Genomic DNA, 19,520 nt, shown 5'->3' with positions numbered 1-19,520 from the left:
GGGGGAGGTCAAGGCTAAAAATTGGAAATGAGTTGCAAGTAACAACAATCAAAACAGACGGACAAATAACAACGAAAACATACGAACATAAGCAGGTACAAGAAAACATAACCAAGGTAGGAATAACGACCCACCCCTAGTCTAACCTAGGACCCCGAAGATCCAACTGCTAGCCCTTATCCCTACCCCATCCCCCATCTCTCCAGAACCCTTCCTCCTAGTCCTATATATGGTAACTGCAGATTCCCAGCCCTACTTTCGGATTTGAATCCTCAATATTTTAAAATTTTGAATCTCACTATCCACATCTCAAGCATCCATCCACTTGCAACAAAAGGCTAATATCCCAGAGTCGGCAACGGTAAACAATAATCTAAAGTGAAAGTTCGGGAAAAACACAAAGTTTATAAGAAGATGCAGGTTTGATGGGAAAAAGGAACACAAGAGGCAATTGCACCATGTTCAAGTATTACGTTATTCATTTTATGTGTTACTCGAATCACCCTGGCCAATCATAAAAAATAAAGTTGTAGCCCATGAACTAATTGTATACTAGATAATGGGTTGCCATTTTATTATCTGCCTATGGGAAGGTAAGATAACATAATAACCGAACAAGACTTTATCACATTACAGGCTACACAACTCGGGAAAATAACAGCGGCTCAAGCATGAAAGAGACTTACCTCGAGGTTGAACTTCCTGCGGATTGTCGTACGGGTAGGATATGAAAACCAAGGGGCCATGCAGTTCCATCCAAAAAAGGAGTTGCCAATCAAATACAAACCAGTGTAAGGCAAGCAATGATTTGCAAAAGTCCCAGGAGCAGATCCAAGTCTCTCAACATTGCTACCGTAAACCACACAAGGGGCCACACTCCCAAGAAGACCTGCACAATTTCATTAATTATTAGCAAAAGTAACCTCAAAACTCTTTAAGTACACTCTGGGTGAAGAAGTGAAAAAGTCATATTGCTATGCAAATCATGGTAAATGCCTATGACATGGTTAATTAAAACCATATACTTTTTTTGCAACAAATGATGGTTTGCCAGAAGATAGATGGAATGGATGTATTTAAGCATCTCTTTTGTCATGTACACACTTGAGGCAATCTCCTGGATGCAGCTATGGCAAAATAATATCACATAGAGTAATCGTATTCGTACTAGTACTGTTTAGCATTCAACTGGCATTTTGAAGAATGGCCGAGAGTAACGTCATAATTTTAATTACTTTTATGCTTTAGAATCTAGTTTGAAATCTCAGTAATGCATCTGTAACCCTAAATCATTATATGGTTCGTCTTTCTCATTTTGTTCTTCAGTTGAATTCCCTCCACGGGTCCATCTCCTTGCTGTTTCTTTCTCCAATCTTTTTTTCAGAAATCACACTTATAAGCCACATATCTCCAGAAGTACCCTGGCAAAATTTATTCAAGTTTTTTGGTCGGACATACAGGGATATCATCTCCGCCCCATTAGCAGGGGGGAGGGGATTGAACCACACCCCTTACCCCTGCTTCATGGAAAGTGATAAAGAGCTACAAATAGTCATAGATCATAGAGTTCCAAAATTGTCATCCATCAACAACCTGAATAACAGAGTTTTTTATTCTTTGCAAAGCTACAAAAATATCTGGACAGGTAAGCTCTGAGAGCACTGGCATGTAAAAGACATGAAACCTTCTCTTCCCAATGGTTCCTTGGCCTTTTTTATTGTTCCATCTTTTCCACTGGCATAAGGGATTTCTTTATTAATCTTTGGTGGTGCATGAGAAGAATAATAGGAGCTCACACAGTCACAATTCGTTTGTACCAGGTGACTCATGAGTAAGGAATAACATATTTCTTGTTCGCTCTTACATTTTTGGTACGCCTTGCTATGGGGAAGGAGCGTTGTTGTTTGCAAGGTCTTGATTATTTACATGGACCCAATCAATCTTTATACATGTCTCGCATGACATGAAGCTCCAGCAGGGAAGAGAACAAAAGGCAAAAGGATGGTTTCGGGAGTCAGGGATAATTAAAATAATTGTACTTTGCAGTTGTATTTTTTTTCAGTAATCTGCTAGGAATATAATGGATGGAATCATGGTGAAGGTAGTCTTGACCGTTGATATGTTTTTGCCAATTGTAGAACTATCTTCCTTTTTCTCATATTCATGTTGTCTTCTTCTTCTTCTTCCTCTCATTCCCCTTTTTTATAACTTTTCACCATGGATACTCACTAGAGTAGAAAATCACAAAAGTTTCACTTTGCAATTTGGAGCTGAACGACTTGCAACAGCCAGCCATTTAATCTTGCAGTTCAAAACCTGATTCGTGATTTTGTGTACAGGTATATTGCTCACGGGTTATCTCTTGAGTTGCTTATTTAGACAATATTTTTCCAATTCACTCTAAGTATGCAAATATTGCTACCTCGGCTGCATTACTAATTATTTGAACCAACCATAGTCAAAATTATGCACAAGAACGTAGCAAAATCTTCGGTTTTCACTAACCAACAAATAAAAATGAGCATTGTATTGGCAAAATCCATCCAAGAACCAATCAAACTTGCATAGGATTGACCCAAATGAAAAAACCCAATGAACTCCAAGAAATTTACTATGATTTGGCAATGTGAAACCCATAATCCCAGAAGAAATCAAGAAATAGATGCGCACTCTACAAGCTGGAATTATTTATTTAGTTAGAGATAGAATCGGATACTAGTGCCAGAAAGAAAACCCCCAAAAACTTGGTAGGTTTTATGTTCTTTATGCAGACTTAGATTCCTATTAATTCTTTAAAGCTACTACGATCTCCGTAGACATATCATCATCATCATCATCAAACAAGAAATCTAGACCAAAAACCAGATGATCGACTAGCGAAGGCCCTAATTTTCAATAATTAAGAATTCAGATCCCAACAAGAAATCCATTCATCTCAGACAATCAATAAGAAAGGCGTAGAAAAACTCACAAACTTCAAGATCGCTGCTACAGAATTCATCATTACGCCCGAGACACGCGAATAGACCCGAGTCCCATTGAGCCCTGGGCAGCGGCTCCCCCATCACATTAGCACCGCCATTAGTCAATGGCAAGCCGTCGGCAGTCCAACCATATGCAGCCTGATGGTGATGATGAAACCCTGATGCTACCTGAGGTGGAGACTGCTTCACCTCCTTCGCCACATCAGGCATCTGTGAATTGGGGATCGAAGTTTTGGTGGTAGATTTCTTGCTATTTTCATCGCTAAAAGTTACGTTTGATTGTGGATCGCGGTTGTCTTCTCCCTGAAGGGTTTGATTCGCTAAAAGAGGGCTTGATTCCTCGAAATTGGCCATAACTTCTGAGTACAACAAATGGGAATTTGGGGAGAGATCTGATGATAACAAGGTCAAGATCAAGAGGTTTTGAATACGTTTCTGTCGTTTTTGGATTATATGAACATTCAAACAAGCCCTCAAAATAGTAGCTTTCATTAACCATTAAATATCTATTTCATCAACAATAAAACATCTTGTAATACAAAGATTTGGGAACACATGACACCAAGAGTTTTTTATGAGATTCGTAGAATTAATTCTTAATTATTGGATTAGATCTATAATTTGAACATTTATAATCACAATATTGTCATGAGACTTTTCAATAATCATAAAATTGTCACCGTGTAACTTTAGCTCATTAGATCATTAACTTATAAAGTTGATCAATAAACATAAATTAGTCTTACGGGTCTCACAAAAAACCTTTGGTCTTACGTGAACTCAATCCTAAATATGACACCAATTTTAAGACAATGCAAAAGCACACATTTCTCTAATATTTTTTAAAATAAATTTTTTTGTAGGTTCCGAATCAACTTTGATCAACTAAAAATGATTCAATGACTTGTTCATCTTATTATTTTCACTATAACATCTTTTCCCCTTTTTAATATGTGATATTTTGGATTGTAGAAATATTGACGACTGATTGATGAAGTTGGAAGCTCAAAAATCTATCGATGAACTGATTGAGCATGCGTGTTGATAATGTATTATAAAATAACTGAAAAAGAACAACAATTGAATGAAGAGAAGGAATATGTAATTCTCATTAAACATACGTCTTTTTTATAGAGATGAATTACAAGTAGATAACTACGAGATATTTCACTTTTAATCTAACTCAGATATATTTATCTCTATCTCTTGAATTACATTGTAGCTTCTTTTTAAACAGTGGTTTCATAATTTTGGGTGAATGCTATTATACTAAGAATCTCTCGGTAGAAGTTCAAGAAGTGCTTTTGTCAAATTTGAAGATCCAAACGTAGTCGGTCAAACAAGAATGATATCAAAACCAAAGATTTTAGCATTTTTAGCGTTGAGGTTGTGTATGTAAGATTTGGAATAAAAAGTCATTATAATTGCATTAACATTAAGCCTATCGAAGCATGTTTAGTTCAACCAAATGAATCCTTATGGAAACATGTTGTTTTCATCATCTATCACATACTAATTACAAAAGAAAGGACACTGGACACGTAGATTAAAGTTTTTGATTTTGGGGTGAAACGGAGTTTTGCATAATATGAAATTCTCAAAAAATGGAACATATTCTATGTATCCTTCATTTGATGAATATGGTTATTCAAAAGAAAACAATCAGAAAAATTTTCTACAAAATTGCTTTTCAAATTTCGATTTCCTCAAATACCACGAAAACGGTAGTCAAAAACCTCACAACTTACACGCCATTTGCATCCCAAACCCATTAGCTTAATTGCCCCCCATCTGATTATAATAACATCACCTCAAAATCTTAAAAGGCAAATCAAGACTGATCCATACCAAAACCAAGGTATGAAACCAAAAATTTAATGGAAAGGTTCGTCAAGATTGCTAAATTGCCAATGACAATCTAATTCACGTACATAGTGATGAAAAAATGGATAAATTCATAAATCGAAGATAATCTTTTGTATGCAAATGATTATTGAAAAAAAACTCTAATTATTTGAATTATGTTTTGATTTTAATAACTTCTTTTGTGTAAGCAAGAGACTATTAATAAATCTGTTAAAGGATACGTGGTTTGATAATAACATAATTTGACAAATCCAAAACGAGCTCCTACAAGTAAAGGGGGTTCGAATAAAGATTGGTTGTGCTCTAAAAGTTTTGAATCTATTGACCAATCCAACCCCAATATCTTGGGAATTTTCCGCAATGGGCGAAAGCTTGATGGAGCAGTGCTGCGTGAATGAGGAAGCTCCAATAGAAAAATATTGGAAGGAGAAAATACTTTGAAGATATAAATGACATCTGTTATGTCAATGATACCAAAAGGTTATTAAATGAATGGAATATAAAGAAATAGAGCCACTTTAAGGTTCCCTATGAAATGAGGCAGCATTCAGTGTGTATTCCTGAATAATCTTATTTTTCAACTATACGATCTGTTATATAAATAGGTAAATGTTTTTTCTATTATGTTTTGATTATAAGAACTCTTTTATAAATTTCAAATAAAACCAATAACGTGTATCATCCATGTTATCGATGTTTGAAGAGAATGCCAAGTCAAGGGATTAACCTTTGAGAATTTAAACAACGGTCCTATCAAAAATAAGGTTTTGGAGTTTAAAACGGATTAAATGATTTACACTATCAAACACCAGCTTCAGTCAAAAATAGAAATTGATATTTTGACATATCATAAAAAGTTAAAAACCTATTGTTTTCTAACATACATGTCATCGCCACCGCTACTATTACCACCATCTTCATCGCCACTACCGTTGACACCATCGCCGCCTCGACCCCACCACTACTGTTATGTGCAACGAAATGAAGAGATAAATTCTAATTCTTTTGACATATTTCATTTTAATTCTTGTCAACTAAACGAATGATAAAACTTAGATTAAATTTTATTTCAATTCTTCTAACATATTTCAATTCCGAAAGATTTCATTATGCAAACCTAGGAGAATTAAAAATACCTAATAGAAACTTCAACCATTTCTATTTTTGAAATGGGGAAATAGAAGGTTCCACCAATTGCTTTTGATCTATTTGAGGTTATACTTTGACATGATAATACTATCATTTTCGATAGACGTGATGCAAAATTGATGTTATTTTAATATTCGAAAATTATATTTTGACATTTAGTTAATGATAAATATTATGTTAAACTAAAACTATATAGATCAAACGGGTTGTTTAATAGTTGCTGAATAATTTGGTGCAAAATAATTAAGTGGTCAGAATGATTAAGAAGCTTTTATGATATAGTGCAAAATATAATATTATTATTTGATAATTATTTACAATAAAATTAGAACGCTGAATGGTTAAGTGAGGCCAAGATGCAAAATCATTTAGAGGATTTTAGAACCATTAAGAGACATTTTTTTTTTTTTTGCCAAACAAGATTCACCTTTTAACAATTCTGAGACTATCTATCAATTAAACTATTAAAAGGTAAACAAACAACCCCTAAATGATACTATTATCGCAACAAGAGAAATACAAATTAATCTAATCTTTTTTGCAAAACTACAAACGATCGCATCAAAATGGAAAGGAAAAAAAAAGAAGATTTAATAATATAATTATAAAATAGAAAGAAAAGAAAAAGCTGTCAAAATGCTTTGATCAACCAAATTAATGCATTGTCGAAAGCTTTTTGTTTGCAGATTTTCATCCCCTTACATATCACATGCAGTTTTAAGTCGCCATTGCTGGATTTGCTTCATCCATGAAGCTTCTTCACCTAATGATCCATAGCCACCGATGAGAACAAGAGGAGACAACAAAGCCCATTGATATGGTATAAGCAAATATATACATGGAGGGAGAATGGGATGAGAACATGATGAAAATAAGAGAACAAGAAAACAGCCAAATCACATGTGATTTACATCTGGTTATGGAACACGGTCAATGCAAGAGTGAGCGAACATGACAGTCGTGTGAATCACATGTGATTCGTCCGTTTTCGTAATCTTTTATTTGGTTACTATTCTCGTACGAAGTTTTATCCAACAAACGAGAAATATACATGGAGAATCAAATGAAAACAAAGTCAAAATAAGAAAACATCAAAAACGACAAATCACATGTTATTATAAAATAGGGTCAATATAAGGATGAGCGGGCCAAAGTCGCATGAATCACGTATGATTATACACATGATTTTAGTGTAAAATACATTTATTTGACCGTTCTCGCGTTATTTTATTTTTTCACTATTCTCCGATAACAATTTCATGGATGTACAGCTAGTTTCTTATTCTTAAATTCACACCTCATGAGTTAATGCTTCTGGTTGGTTGTTCAAGTGGAACTTAATTACGCCTTGGATGCGATTTTCGAAGAGTAAAAGTTTTACTACAGCGGATGTGATTTAGGATCACAATGCTCAAAGTTAGATGCTAGATTTTATACTATGAGTTAAAGGATCTTACCATTTTTGTGGTGTTTTCAGTTAATGGCCTTTTGGATCGACCATGCTCCTTCTGATTTTGCTGCAAACCACCGTTGGTATTGACGCCGCCGGATCTGTTTGGTGGAGGCATGTAAGAATGAGTCTCAGGTCCCCTGTAATCTATCTCGTATATCTCCGAATTCAATTGTTTCAATCGACCTGTACACATCCGAATCAGCCATTAAAACGATCAAGTTCAAAGTGCACAAGTATAATTGATAAAATAAAATAAAATAAATCTGAAACTTCAAGCATTTTATGTAGTTTATCACAAGAACAATATCGAGAGGAACATGAAAATTTGAGCAATAAGTTATATGAATGTCTGTAGCTAAGCCACTTGTAATTTTTCGTAAGCATTTGCAACTTCCAAATCAATCAAATAAAGGATTGCATCTTACAAAAATTGATCGATTTGGAGGTGAATTTATATATCTTAGACACGAAATTCATTTCAAAACAAAAGTAAAGCAACATCACAACATAGCGAATGTGGAATGCAGAATGCTTAGAGTTCCAGAAATGGTTTGCACAGTATAATTAAACGTATGATCATGAATTCAAAACAAAATCACCTTAAGAGACTTACGCAACTGTGTGTTGTGTGTGTGTGAGAGAGAGAGAGAGATGATGGAAGCTTCAGGAAACCGAACAAACCTGTACAGAGAACGGGCACTGCGAAAAGGAGAAAGAGAATGAAAGCATTTGTGAAGCAATTCTTCAGGTCCATGGCGTGAGTTTATGAGAATGAGAGAGCAAATGAGGAAGGTGTTGAAGGTATAGGAATGGCAGATCACAGAAGAAGCATGGCGGTGGTGGGAAAATGCTTTTTAGCATTTGAAACAGTCACGATCTTCATGGGCTTTTTGCCTACCGCGTGCATTTCATTCAGATACCACATCATCATTGCTTCATTGGTCTGGCATCGTGCTTTCCAGAATCAGAATTTTTATGTCAAAGTGATGAAACCATTTGATTATAAAGAAACTAAAGTTATGGGTTTATAAGATTGTTATTAGTAGGGTTGTAAACGAACCAAGTGTTTAGCGAACCGTTCGTGAACCGTTTGGCGGAAAGTTTCGTTTATGTTCGTTTATTTAATAAGTGAACGAACATGAACAATTTTTTTTGTTCGTTTAGTTAAACGAACGAACATGAACAAGAGTCTCGTTCGTTCATTTATGTTCGTAAACGTCCATTCGTTTACGTACGTTTATGTTTGTTTATATATCAAATTTAATATATAATCTTTTATTTGTTTTCTTTGAATTCAAAAAATATTTATTTACGTTCGTTTATATTCGTACATTTATGTTCGTTTATATATCAAATTTAATATATAATCTTTTATTTATTTTCTTTGAATTCAAATAATATTTATTTATGTTCGTTTAGGCAATTCGTTTATGTTCGTTTAGCCTATTCGTTTATGTTCGTTTAGCATGTTAACGAACAAACATAAACGAACACGAACACACCTAATTCTAAACGAACGAACATGAACACAAAGATTTTCGTTCGTTTACTGTTCGTATTCGTTCGTTTGTTCGGTTAAGTTAAACGAACGAACATGAACAAGCTTCCATTCGTGTTCGTTCGGTTCGTTTACAACCCTTGTTATTAGTCTTGTGGTTTAATTCTAATTTTTTTTATTAACTTGGATATCCAACCCGCTATGCGAACCGACTAATCTCAGGGCGACCACCTGCTTTGCAAATAGACCGAAGTTACCAGATTTGAACCTCCGTGGCCACAAAGGGATTTTTATTTCTCTTTGGATTTGAACATGGGACATCCTGGTACTTTTTACCTTTGGAGTCGAGCTCAAACCAATCAAGCATCACCCTTGTGGTTAGATTCTAATTGTTTGTATGTAAGGTTATGAATTCGAGTTTTTTATTCAAATTTTTTTACAAATATAATAAACTTAAAATTAAAAGTTAAAAATCAAGAAAACAGTATAAATGTGATTCAACTACGTCCAAAGAAAATATCTTACAAACCAACTTTACATAAAATTGTGTTGTTATTGTTGTTTCAATAAATATACGGTTGCAATCAACAAAATAATGCAGTGACACAATTCACAATCCTAATTTTTTTTACATTATAACAGAGAAATAAAACGGGAGCCCGTGCCATTATGCACAATAGTCGTTTCGTCCATATTACCAACAGATGAGTATTTACCTATATAAATAACGTTGATAAGTAGTTATTGTATATAAATAAATATTATATACTTTTAAATGTAATGTGTAATGTTTTTATGTGTTATATTAACTTGTATATTATGCATACAGGGATATATTATCTATTTATAAAAATTATTTTAACAACAAATGGGCCTATGTATAACTGGTCCCAGCTTTAGCTTGGTCGGGCCTTGTTTTTGGATGAAAACCGTAACCGGTTANTTATTTTATATGATAATTTTAAATATTTTTTTTTTCAAATTCTAATAAAAATATTTAATAATAACGTTTTTATATTCGAATTTTAAATTTGATATATTAACTTGTATATTATGCATACAGGGATATATTATCTATTTATAAAAATTATTTTAACACAATATGCTAAATGTGGTTATTTTATATGATAATTTTAAATATTTTTTTTTTCAAATTCTAATAAAAATATTTAATAATAACGTTTATATTATGTGATTTAAAATTCGATATTTAAATTTAATAGAATAAAGAATTACAGGCTTTTAATAGCGGGCCCCTAAAATCGTAAATCATATGTTTCATCGTGGGCACACAAATGGCAGCTGAGGTCCTACTAGCGTTTGGACCACCTAAAACATTTTCAAAAGTTTGGAGTTTGGACCACCGTTCCTAGATGGAAAATCTATTAAGGGGTTGTTTGGTAGTTGTTGAATGTTTTATTTTGAGACTTAATCTGAATCATTACATCAACGCTAGTTCAAGTGATCAAATATCTAAATCACTTCTTACGCTTTTCACTTTAACTCTTATTTTCACACGATTCACCTTAATAAGTAATGGTTGGTTTTATTTTGTATTTTGAAATGAATAAATAAAATAATTAAATTGCTCTTAGATACGTAGTTCTCCGTTCAGTGAGAGAGAATATTTTATTCAAAAATGAATTTTGGATGTTTTTCTTTTGAACAAACTCGTTAAATTCTAAATTCGTTGTTTCTAAGAAATTTTACATCTCGTATCATTGTGCATGTACACAACTAATAGAAGAAAGCAAACAAACAGCCCCTTACTTTTTAATGGCAAAGTTGGTTAATCTTATGTCTGACGAACAAATGAATTACGTAACATGTCACACCCCAAAATTCAGGGGTTGTGACGGCTTAACAATCAAAATCTACCTTAATCGAGAGGTAACTTAAAATCGAAAATCTAGCAGTGGAAGTCTTTACATCGATACCAAAGTACTAAATAAGAAACTTAATATCTAATGAATAAATCTAAACATCGGCTACATCTTCTACTTTCCTTTCGAGTTCTCAGCCTTATCGAAACCTGAGATGCATGTTTGGGTTAGCTTTACGCTTAGTGAGTTCATGGTTTACATAAAAAAAAACTTGAGATATCAAATCTTTCAAGATACATAATGTAAGCATTGAGAAAATATCATCGTCAAAATAATGCATGCAAATAAATCATCTTGACATATCAAATCATTGAATATTGTGTGGGTCAACATCGTCGGAAACATCAATTCTCTACGTACAGAGGTGTACCTCGCGATACATGTACTATCTCAATCAATCGACTCAATACAGAGGTACTTCACAACATATACCGATCGAAACATCATCAATAACGTTGAATCTCCGAGTACAACGGTATACCTCGCAATACATGTATTGAATAACATCTATCGACATGGTACAGAGGTACTTTGCAACATACATCGGTCAAAACATCATTGCGGTTTCCCGCCATTTTTACCGACCCAAAAATACATGAAAACTTTTCATGCATTTCAAAATAGTATATACACATGTATCTCGGTTTCTATATATCTACAATATATACTCATGACTTAATATTTGAGAACTTCAGAAATATTTAAGACTTGTAAGATTCATTCTAAGCACCAATTAAAAATAATTAATGTTATTTAATATATTGTTTTTATGAAATTCAAATTCCATAAATATCTTACTCTCAGCATACACCTATACACATGCACACAAATCGTGAAGACAATATACACAACCTTATAAAACTTCTCCATCGGGTGTTCACACGGTTCAATTGGTGTTATTCACAACGGAAAAAGTTTATATTTAGCTTTGTTGTTTTAGGGGCCGTTTACTAAACGTTTATTGGCAAGTGCTTACCGAATAAATTTTCTTATCAGATGAACATGACAAGGGTCAAGAATCTTACTGGGTAAGAGTAGTGAGAAGGATGGAGAGTATTACTCGGTAAGTGAAGATTACGACTCTTACCCAGTTAAAAACTAAACTTGACTTGGACTCGATTGCAATTTCTTAAACTCAAACTAAAGCTCGAACTCTTCTAAATCTCGATTCAAACTCGAACCGAACTCACCAATTGAAGTTTATGAAATTTTAAGGTCTTCTTTTATAATCATGAAACTTAAGGGTGTTATCTTAAATTTTATAAACTAAAAAGATACACCTCAAACTTCATCATCAAAAAAACAAGTTACAAACTTCATTCACATCTCTCTCTTTTTATAATACCCTTCACATTTCCTTTTACCATTTTTTTTTCCCCTGTGGGACAATTTCACCAATATTTATATAGTTTTTTGTTTGTCTTCTTTTAATTATGATTTCAATAAAGAAATAATTGATTAATTTTTATAGTTAAAAAAAATGCACAATTTTGTTCAAATATCTAAGAATATAAAGACATTTTTATTATATTATATTATAAAACTTATTATATTTTAAATAATAATTATACATAAAAAATCGAGTATCTCAGGAGCTTTTCGATTCGAGTATTGGATAGCTCGACTTGTCTTGCTCATATGTCGAGTCAAGATCAAGTTTGAGTCTTGCCTATTCCAGTCAAGTATTGACCGAGCTTTAATCGAATCGATGTTGAATAATTTGTAAATTGTCTCGTACCGTTTACACTCTTTAGTAAGATAGATTAGGAAATAATTTAATTATTATATACCGAAATTTAAAATAATTTAATTAATTTAATGGTGGAAATCATATAAATCAAAAATAAGCCCAAAGATTCCCTCGTCCTTTTCTAGGTTTAAATTTCCCATTATCTATTTTTTAGTCAAATTTTCTTGATCTCACACGTGTTTGAATCTGACGTCAACTTTTCCTTTGTGTTTATTCTCTCATATAAAACAATTTTTTTCTTTATTATTTATCGGAAATAAAAACTACAAGAAAAAATTACGATTTTTTTTAAATCCACCATATGTTCTTACAACAAATAGTTATTAAACGCTTCTTTTACATTTTTTTTTTATGAAAATGGGAAATTTGGACTACTTTTTTCTCTATTATTCGCCGATTGAAATATAATAGATTTAAGTGAATTCGATCCGATTCAATCATCAAATGGATATTGAATTTTGTTATCCAATTAACATTAGACATTCGATCCAACCAATTCAATGATGATTGGATCTAATTGGTTTTATCCACTAGATGTTAATATTGGTTATCTATTGTATCGGATTGGATCCTTCTAATATTTTGATACAATTTTTCAACTAATTAATTAACTGTTTCAACTAACTATTTATATTTTTTTTTGATTTACTAAAAACCATTATGTATATATATCAACTAAAAAATAATATAGTAAAATTTTAATAATTATATATAGTTATTAATTGGATGATATTTGAATGATCGTCAGATTGGATCAGCTTTACCAAAACATTGGTTTTATTGAATTATGGACAATCATCCAAGAACAAACCGAATCAATTTGGTTGTTGAAAAATTGGATCGAATTTAATTGGAAGTTCATTTATGGTAAGTCGATCGGTTTGAACTGAATCAGACGACTTTCAGCATACTTTTATGCAAATTATTGTTTAAACTTTCTTCAAAATGGGAAAATTGGGAGAGGGGTGTGAGATTCTCAAAATTTGGAAACTTCCAAAAAATATTACCTTGAGCACAAATTAATTTTTAATTATATTGCACCAATAAGAATTCTTTAAATTAAATGTTTAGGGAAAAAATATTTTATTAGATGTATGAATATTTTATTTATTAATATAATAAATGTTAATTAATCTTTAAAATAGAAAATCTATTGAAGTTGAATGTATTTATAAGGTAGATAAGGGTAGTTTAATATTTTTGGATCGCTTTTTTTTTGTTGAGCAATAGCAAACAGGAATGTTAAACACACCATGACTAATAAATATGTTGGCCATGATGCTAACTTATAAAGAAGTAAGGGGTTGTTTGTTTACCTTTAATAGTTTCATTAAGAGACAGTTTTTAAATCGTTAAAAGCTAAATCTTGTTTGGCAAAAAAAAATTTGTCTTTTAATGATTTTTAAAACCCTCTGAATGATTTTGTATCATGGGTCTCCTTTAAACATTCAGCACCCTAATTCCATTGTAAACAATTAACAAACAATTATATTTCATTTTGTACTATATCATGAGTGACTCTTAATCATTTTGACCATTTAATCATTATACACAAAACCATTCAACAATTACCAAACAGTCCCTAAGATTTATTGCTTTTTTTATACCTCAATCAGCGTTATCCGAACATTTTTAGTTCGTGTTCATAGACTAGTCTCTTTCTCCATATCATGTCGGCAAATTGCAACCACAAGAGGAAATCGATAGATGTTTTTCTTTTCTTTTGTAATATTTACAGCAACAAAACATAATATAAATGTTGTAACATTGTAGCGATAGCTCAACTAATAATAAGATTTGAGTCTACGAATTATCCTCTAAGGTCCACAGTTTGAGTCGTATAAAGCCACTGAGGATTTAATTGTCTATTTTTCAAGGTTTTATGTTTAGTCAAGGTACGTACAAACTGGTCCCGATAAAAAAAAAAATAGATGTGGTATGACTTATTTTTGTACTAAAATGTATATATTTCTATAATCAGTAAAATACAAAGATATATCAATAAATAAAAACTAAAATGAAACATTATTAGAACAAAAGGCAAAGTAAAAGTAAAAGTAAAAACAAAAACAAAAAATTGAGTGATTAATCACAGTTAATTGGGTAAAAATCAAACAAAAGTCAAACTCATACAATAATCTGATCCCATGTTCTTGCAGGTTCTGATTTACACCTGGTCAGAATCAATGGCGTTACTTTAATGTTCTTCAATTCTTCAACTCCATTGCATTCATTACATTTACTTTCATTTACTCCATTATCATTCGCAATTTCTTCTTCTGCTGCTTCTTCTTCTTCTTTAATACTCAATTTTTTAATCTTTTCTGCAACTTCTTCCTCTTCTGTTTTCTCCATTGTTGATTCCCAAAATTTACTTGCTAAGGAAGAAGATCTGTACGGAGCAGATCTGCATCTTGTTAGCAAAAACGCATTTCGCGGCGGTGGTCGTGAAATCAAACCCCGATTATCAGCTTCTACAGTCACGTGTTCGTCTTCTTCGCCATTGTCGCCGGCGGCGTTCTGGTACAAACTTCTCGGAGTCACCGGTGGTGAATCATGTAAATCTCTTGAGTTTTTGCAGTACCCACATCGGAAAAACGAGACCCATTTGCGCAAAACGCTACGGCACCATTTGGGTTTGAGTTTTCTTAGGCATCCGCAAAGGCGGTTACTTGGGTGGCGGATGGTGGTTCTGGTGATGGATGTGGTGGTGGTGGTCTTGTTTTTCTTGGAGCGTCTGACACGGACTTGGCCGATGCACGTGACTTTAGGGGAAGATGGTTCTTGAGTTGTCTCGATAACTGTATTTTTCTTCTTAATGAACATAGGGCTGGCACGTGATCTTCTTCCTCTGCTGCTGCTCTTGCTTCCCACGTTGCTTCTTAGAAACCTCATCAATGGCGGTGGAAACTTCTCTGTTCTTCCTGGACTCGATATGGGTCTCGTTGATCTCTTCATTTCTGTTCTTCAAACGTATCACAGCTCCAAAAAAAACCTCACTTTTTTCCCAAAAAGAAGACCAAAAATTCATACACACATAAACACTATGTATGTATTGCAGACAAACAAGAACACACACAAACACTATGTGAGAATGTGTTGGAGTCAAACAAGAACACATAGACTGTGTGTGCTTGTTGAATTTGGCTATGGAGCTCTAATTTGGTTTCTCTCTGAAGCTTCATCAATGGAGGTTCTTGAAGCGAAGATAACGCTTTGATGGGAGTTAATATAGGCTCATGCTTATACCAAGGATGTAACTCAAATAAAATAGATGAAATACAAGTCTTAATGCGTGTTGTACAATTTGTTTAAGCGATGGTGCTTTGTATAGTGGTTATTGCTCTGGAATACGGATTTACCTTGATATATGCCGTTTTGACTGGATTTGTTGCATCATTTGGAGTTTAAATTAAATGTATAGTATATTATATATATTTTGTAATATATATTGTAACAATATATTACATTTATAATGTACTAGAAATGTATTGTGTTATGTATTGACTATTTTATTGTATTACTAGAACTCAATGTTTTATCATGTATTTGAACATGTTTATTAATTATTTATGAAGTAGTTTTACAAAACCTATATGTATTACTAAGTTATACTTATGTATTAATCTCGTATAATGCAATAAAAATACTGTATAAATATACTCTAATTTTATTACACGTTTAAAGTTTACAAATTAATTCTAAGCAAAGGGTTGCTATTAACACCCTTCTCAAAGCTCACTCACATAACCTCCTATTGCACAAACATGTTTTTTTTCAATTAACCTGGATATCCAATCCGCTATGCGAGCCGACTAATTCCAGGACAACCATCTGCTTTGCAGATAGCCCAGAGTTATCGCATTTGAAACTCCGTGACCACAAGAGAATTTTTATTCCTCCTTATAAACTATATACATGGGTCTTCAGAGATCCTTCTCAAGAGTCACCGGTTCGAGTTCCAAAGGATCATTGAGGATTTTCCTGTCTGTTCTTTGGGACCCCTGCTATTAGTTAAGGTATGCATAAACTGACATGGATAATTAAAAAAAATACGAATTTAAATTTGTAACAATTTTTTTTTCTTATACAATATCTTGTCATGTGTGTCAAACACACTTGCTAGATATAATTGTAATTTATTATTTTCAAACACCTATTTTATATAATTTTTATTAGTAAATATGTATTATTAAACTAATATAAAACAAGTTGTTTTTTAAAACATAAAATAAATTTGTTAAGGAGTAAACAATTTTAAGCAACTTTTAGTGGTCTTTTACATAATTAAATTACAAGTATACAGTAAATCGCTATTTTTTACATATTAGAAGGGTATTCACGCAATATAGTGAAACATATCTCGATTTTAATATTTCGTTTTATTCCGTCTTTGTAGATGTTATAATATGTTTTTTTATGTGGCTTTGAGAAATGGATATTGTTTATTTTTTTATAAAATATAAATTTGAAGATATCACAAAATTTTAAAAATAAACATATCGATATTATTATCAAATTAACTATTTAATAGTTCTCGTTTTTTTGGTGTAACTTCTTTATTTAAATTTAATAACAAAGTAACTTATTTTTGGTTCAATAATACAATTTTTTAATAAAGATAATAATTAAATACTCTGTTAGAACTCAATAATTATCTTAAGTATATTTTAGATTTTCTATATTTAAAATGAAGGTTTATCATGTATTTGATTGTGTTTAGTAGTTAATTACACGAATTTAAAAATTGAGCTTCAATAAGTTGTACTTACACAAAATTACTTGTAATCTTGAATTTTAAGTAATATACATTAATAAACATTATTTATGCATAAAGAATGTTTTTTTTTTTTTTTTGTCAAATGCTTTATAATATAGTATAGCTATAGATTAAATGTCTATCTATATTTTAATTACTTTAATCGTCCATTTTTAACAAATCATAAATAAAATCGTATAAAACCCATCTGCCATTTGATTTATATATGAAGAGAAATAAAACCATAAATGTTATGTTTGAATTTATTTGAGATAACAACTTATGCTTATAAAAAAATCATTAACATTAATTTGTCTTTTAGCTAGGTCCACAATATTGCGGACATGAATATTGCAAAAGTAGTGACATTTGGGTAAACTCGGAAAAGAATTGGTTAAAAAACCAATTTGGATATGCGAAATGATCATTTAAGTCAATTTTTTTAAATACGAGTTCTTTTAATAAAAAAATTTAAAACTTTTTAACAATAAAAGTTAAAAAAATAAAATAAATACAAATGCATTTTTCAATTTATAAATTTCATGGATCTTAAAAACTTATAAAAAACTAACATAAAAACAAAATTTCTTTTATTATTTATTTGAATTGGCACGGATGGGTTTAAATCAGACAACTTTACATAAAAAGGCAACACATTTTGTCATTTGGGTGTCAAGAATAATTTATATTTTATTATTTCTTCCATTCATTTATATCTTTCAATTTAACAATTACTGATTATCTATTTCTGGTTAAGTTCACGATCAGCATGTTTTCATGAGACCATTTTTTTACACTTGAAACTTCACAGTAAAACAACGTGAAGGTAAAAAAAACGAACTTTCACAGCAAAAACACTGTGAAGTTTACTTGTTGTGAAGTTTCAAATGTAAAAAAGTGGTCTTACGGGTCTCACGAAAACATGTTGATCTCACGTAATCCGAAGTCTACTTATTTTTATGTTTTTCACGTATTATTTATTTTTCAATTGAGTAAACAGCAATTTGGTCCCTAACTCCCTATGGTTTTGTCAAAAATAACATTTTTTTGTCTTATAGTTTGAAAATTACAAAATGACTATCATTGTATGTGAAAACGTCCAAATTTGGCCCCTTTTAAAAAGTTCTGTTAAATTAGAGGCATTTTCGTCCGTTAATCGATTTTTTCTACTCAATCAACATCGATTTTATATTTTGGTTTATGTGGTTTTTGATTAAGTAAAAGACAAAAAGATTGATAAAATGATGAAAATGTCTCTCATTTAGCAGAATTTTTTAACAGTCGTTATAAGGAGATATCAAATCCAAACGTTTTTTTGCATACCACGATGACCATTTTATAAGTTTAAAACCGTAGTACGTAAGAACGAAAAGTGTTACTTTTAACAAACCACATGGACTAAATTTGTAGTTTACTTTTTTTTAATCGTAAATAAATATGTTTTTATTTAAAATATATATATTTAATAATACAAAATTAAAATATGATACAAACATCAAGTTATAGTAACGTAAAAATACTAAAGGTGTTGTATGGTTATGTTTGGAGTCGCTCTTTACAAGAAATACTCGGATATGACAATACCTACAATACTTGTGGTGTGTCTGCTTCTTTATGTATGGTTGCAATTTGTTTGAAGGTTATTTGATAATTTTTTGGATTAAAATTGAACGAGGAAATAATGAATTAAAGGCTTATTAATAATTTATTAAACAAGTAATTATAAATCAGTCGTAGAATATATGAGCGAGTTAATTACCTCAGATGGTTTCTATCAAACGTAATTAGTTAATCAACTGATTTATCAGATAGTTTGAAAAATAAAACATTAAAAAACACTTATTATAAAGGCTTTCAAATAATTTATTCGTTTGTTTGTAACTTTATATGAATTCGAAATATTTTGGTTTTAAAGTGACGTTTGTTTTTTAAGAGGTGTGAAATCTGAAGTTTGATTTCACCTCTGATTTATAAGAGGTGGTTCTGAAGTCTGAAATCTGGATTAGTAAGATTGTTTGTTTTTACGTCTGAAGTCTGAAATCTGAATCGATCAAACTAGTGTAAAAATATAAAAGATAAATAGTTTTTTTACAAAAGTATAAAAGATAAATAGTTTTTGCCAATCTCAACATATGAACCATTTGATAGAGGACGGATTAAGATTAAGAGGTATTAAGA

General features: G+C 31.6%; 2 protein-coding genes across 2 annotated transcripts in view; both read right to left on the bottom strand.

The window, feature by feature from the left end:
* The window catches only part of LOC112522085 (cell number regulator 8), a 4,072-nt gene extending 620 nt beyond the window's left edge, over positions 1 to 3,452 (bottom strand). Inside the window, exons 1-2 of the mRNA XM_025131156.1 lie at positions 2,972 to 3,452; positions 687 to 889 (exon numbers count right to left, since the gene is read on the bottom strand). Of these exons, the coding sequence (XP_024986924.1) occupies positions 687 to 889; positions 2,972 to 3,338 (570 nt within the window). The 5' untranslated portion in view covers positions 3,339 to 3,452. The remainder of the gene's footprint in view (positions 1 to 686; positions 890 to 2,971) is intronic.
* An 11,258-nt stretch (positions 3,453 to 14,710) lies between these two features.
* On the bottom strand, positions 14,711 to 15,872 carry LOC112521016. The gene has a single exon (XM_025129642.1). It carries the CDS (start codon positions 15,539 to 15,541, stop codon positions 14,711 to 14,713), a length of 831 nt encoding a protein of 276 aa, XP_024985410.1. The 5' UTR covers positions 15,542 to 15,872.
* Positions 15,873 to 19,520: the final 3,648 nt, after the last annotated feature.

This window comes from Cynara cardunculus, assembly GCF_001531365.2.
Source record: "Cynara cardunculus var. scolymus isolate 2C chromosome LG 11, CcrdV1, whole genome shotgun sequence".
Taxonomy (NCBI): domain Eukaryota; kingdom Viridiplantae; phylum Streptophyta; class Magnoliopsida; order Asterales; family Asteraceae; genus Cynara; species Cynara cardunculus.
This window is presented reverse-complemented; position numbering and strand designations above follow the sequence as displayed.

What these genes read in the sequence shown, in the direction of transcription:
- LOC112521016 (XM_025129642.1), bottom strand. Translation starts at nt 15,541, where the DNA reads ATGAAGAGATCAACGAGACCCATATCGAGTCCAGGAAGAACAGAGAAG.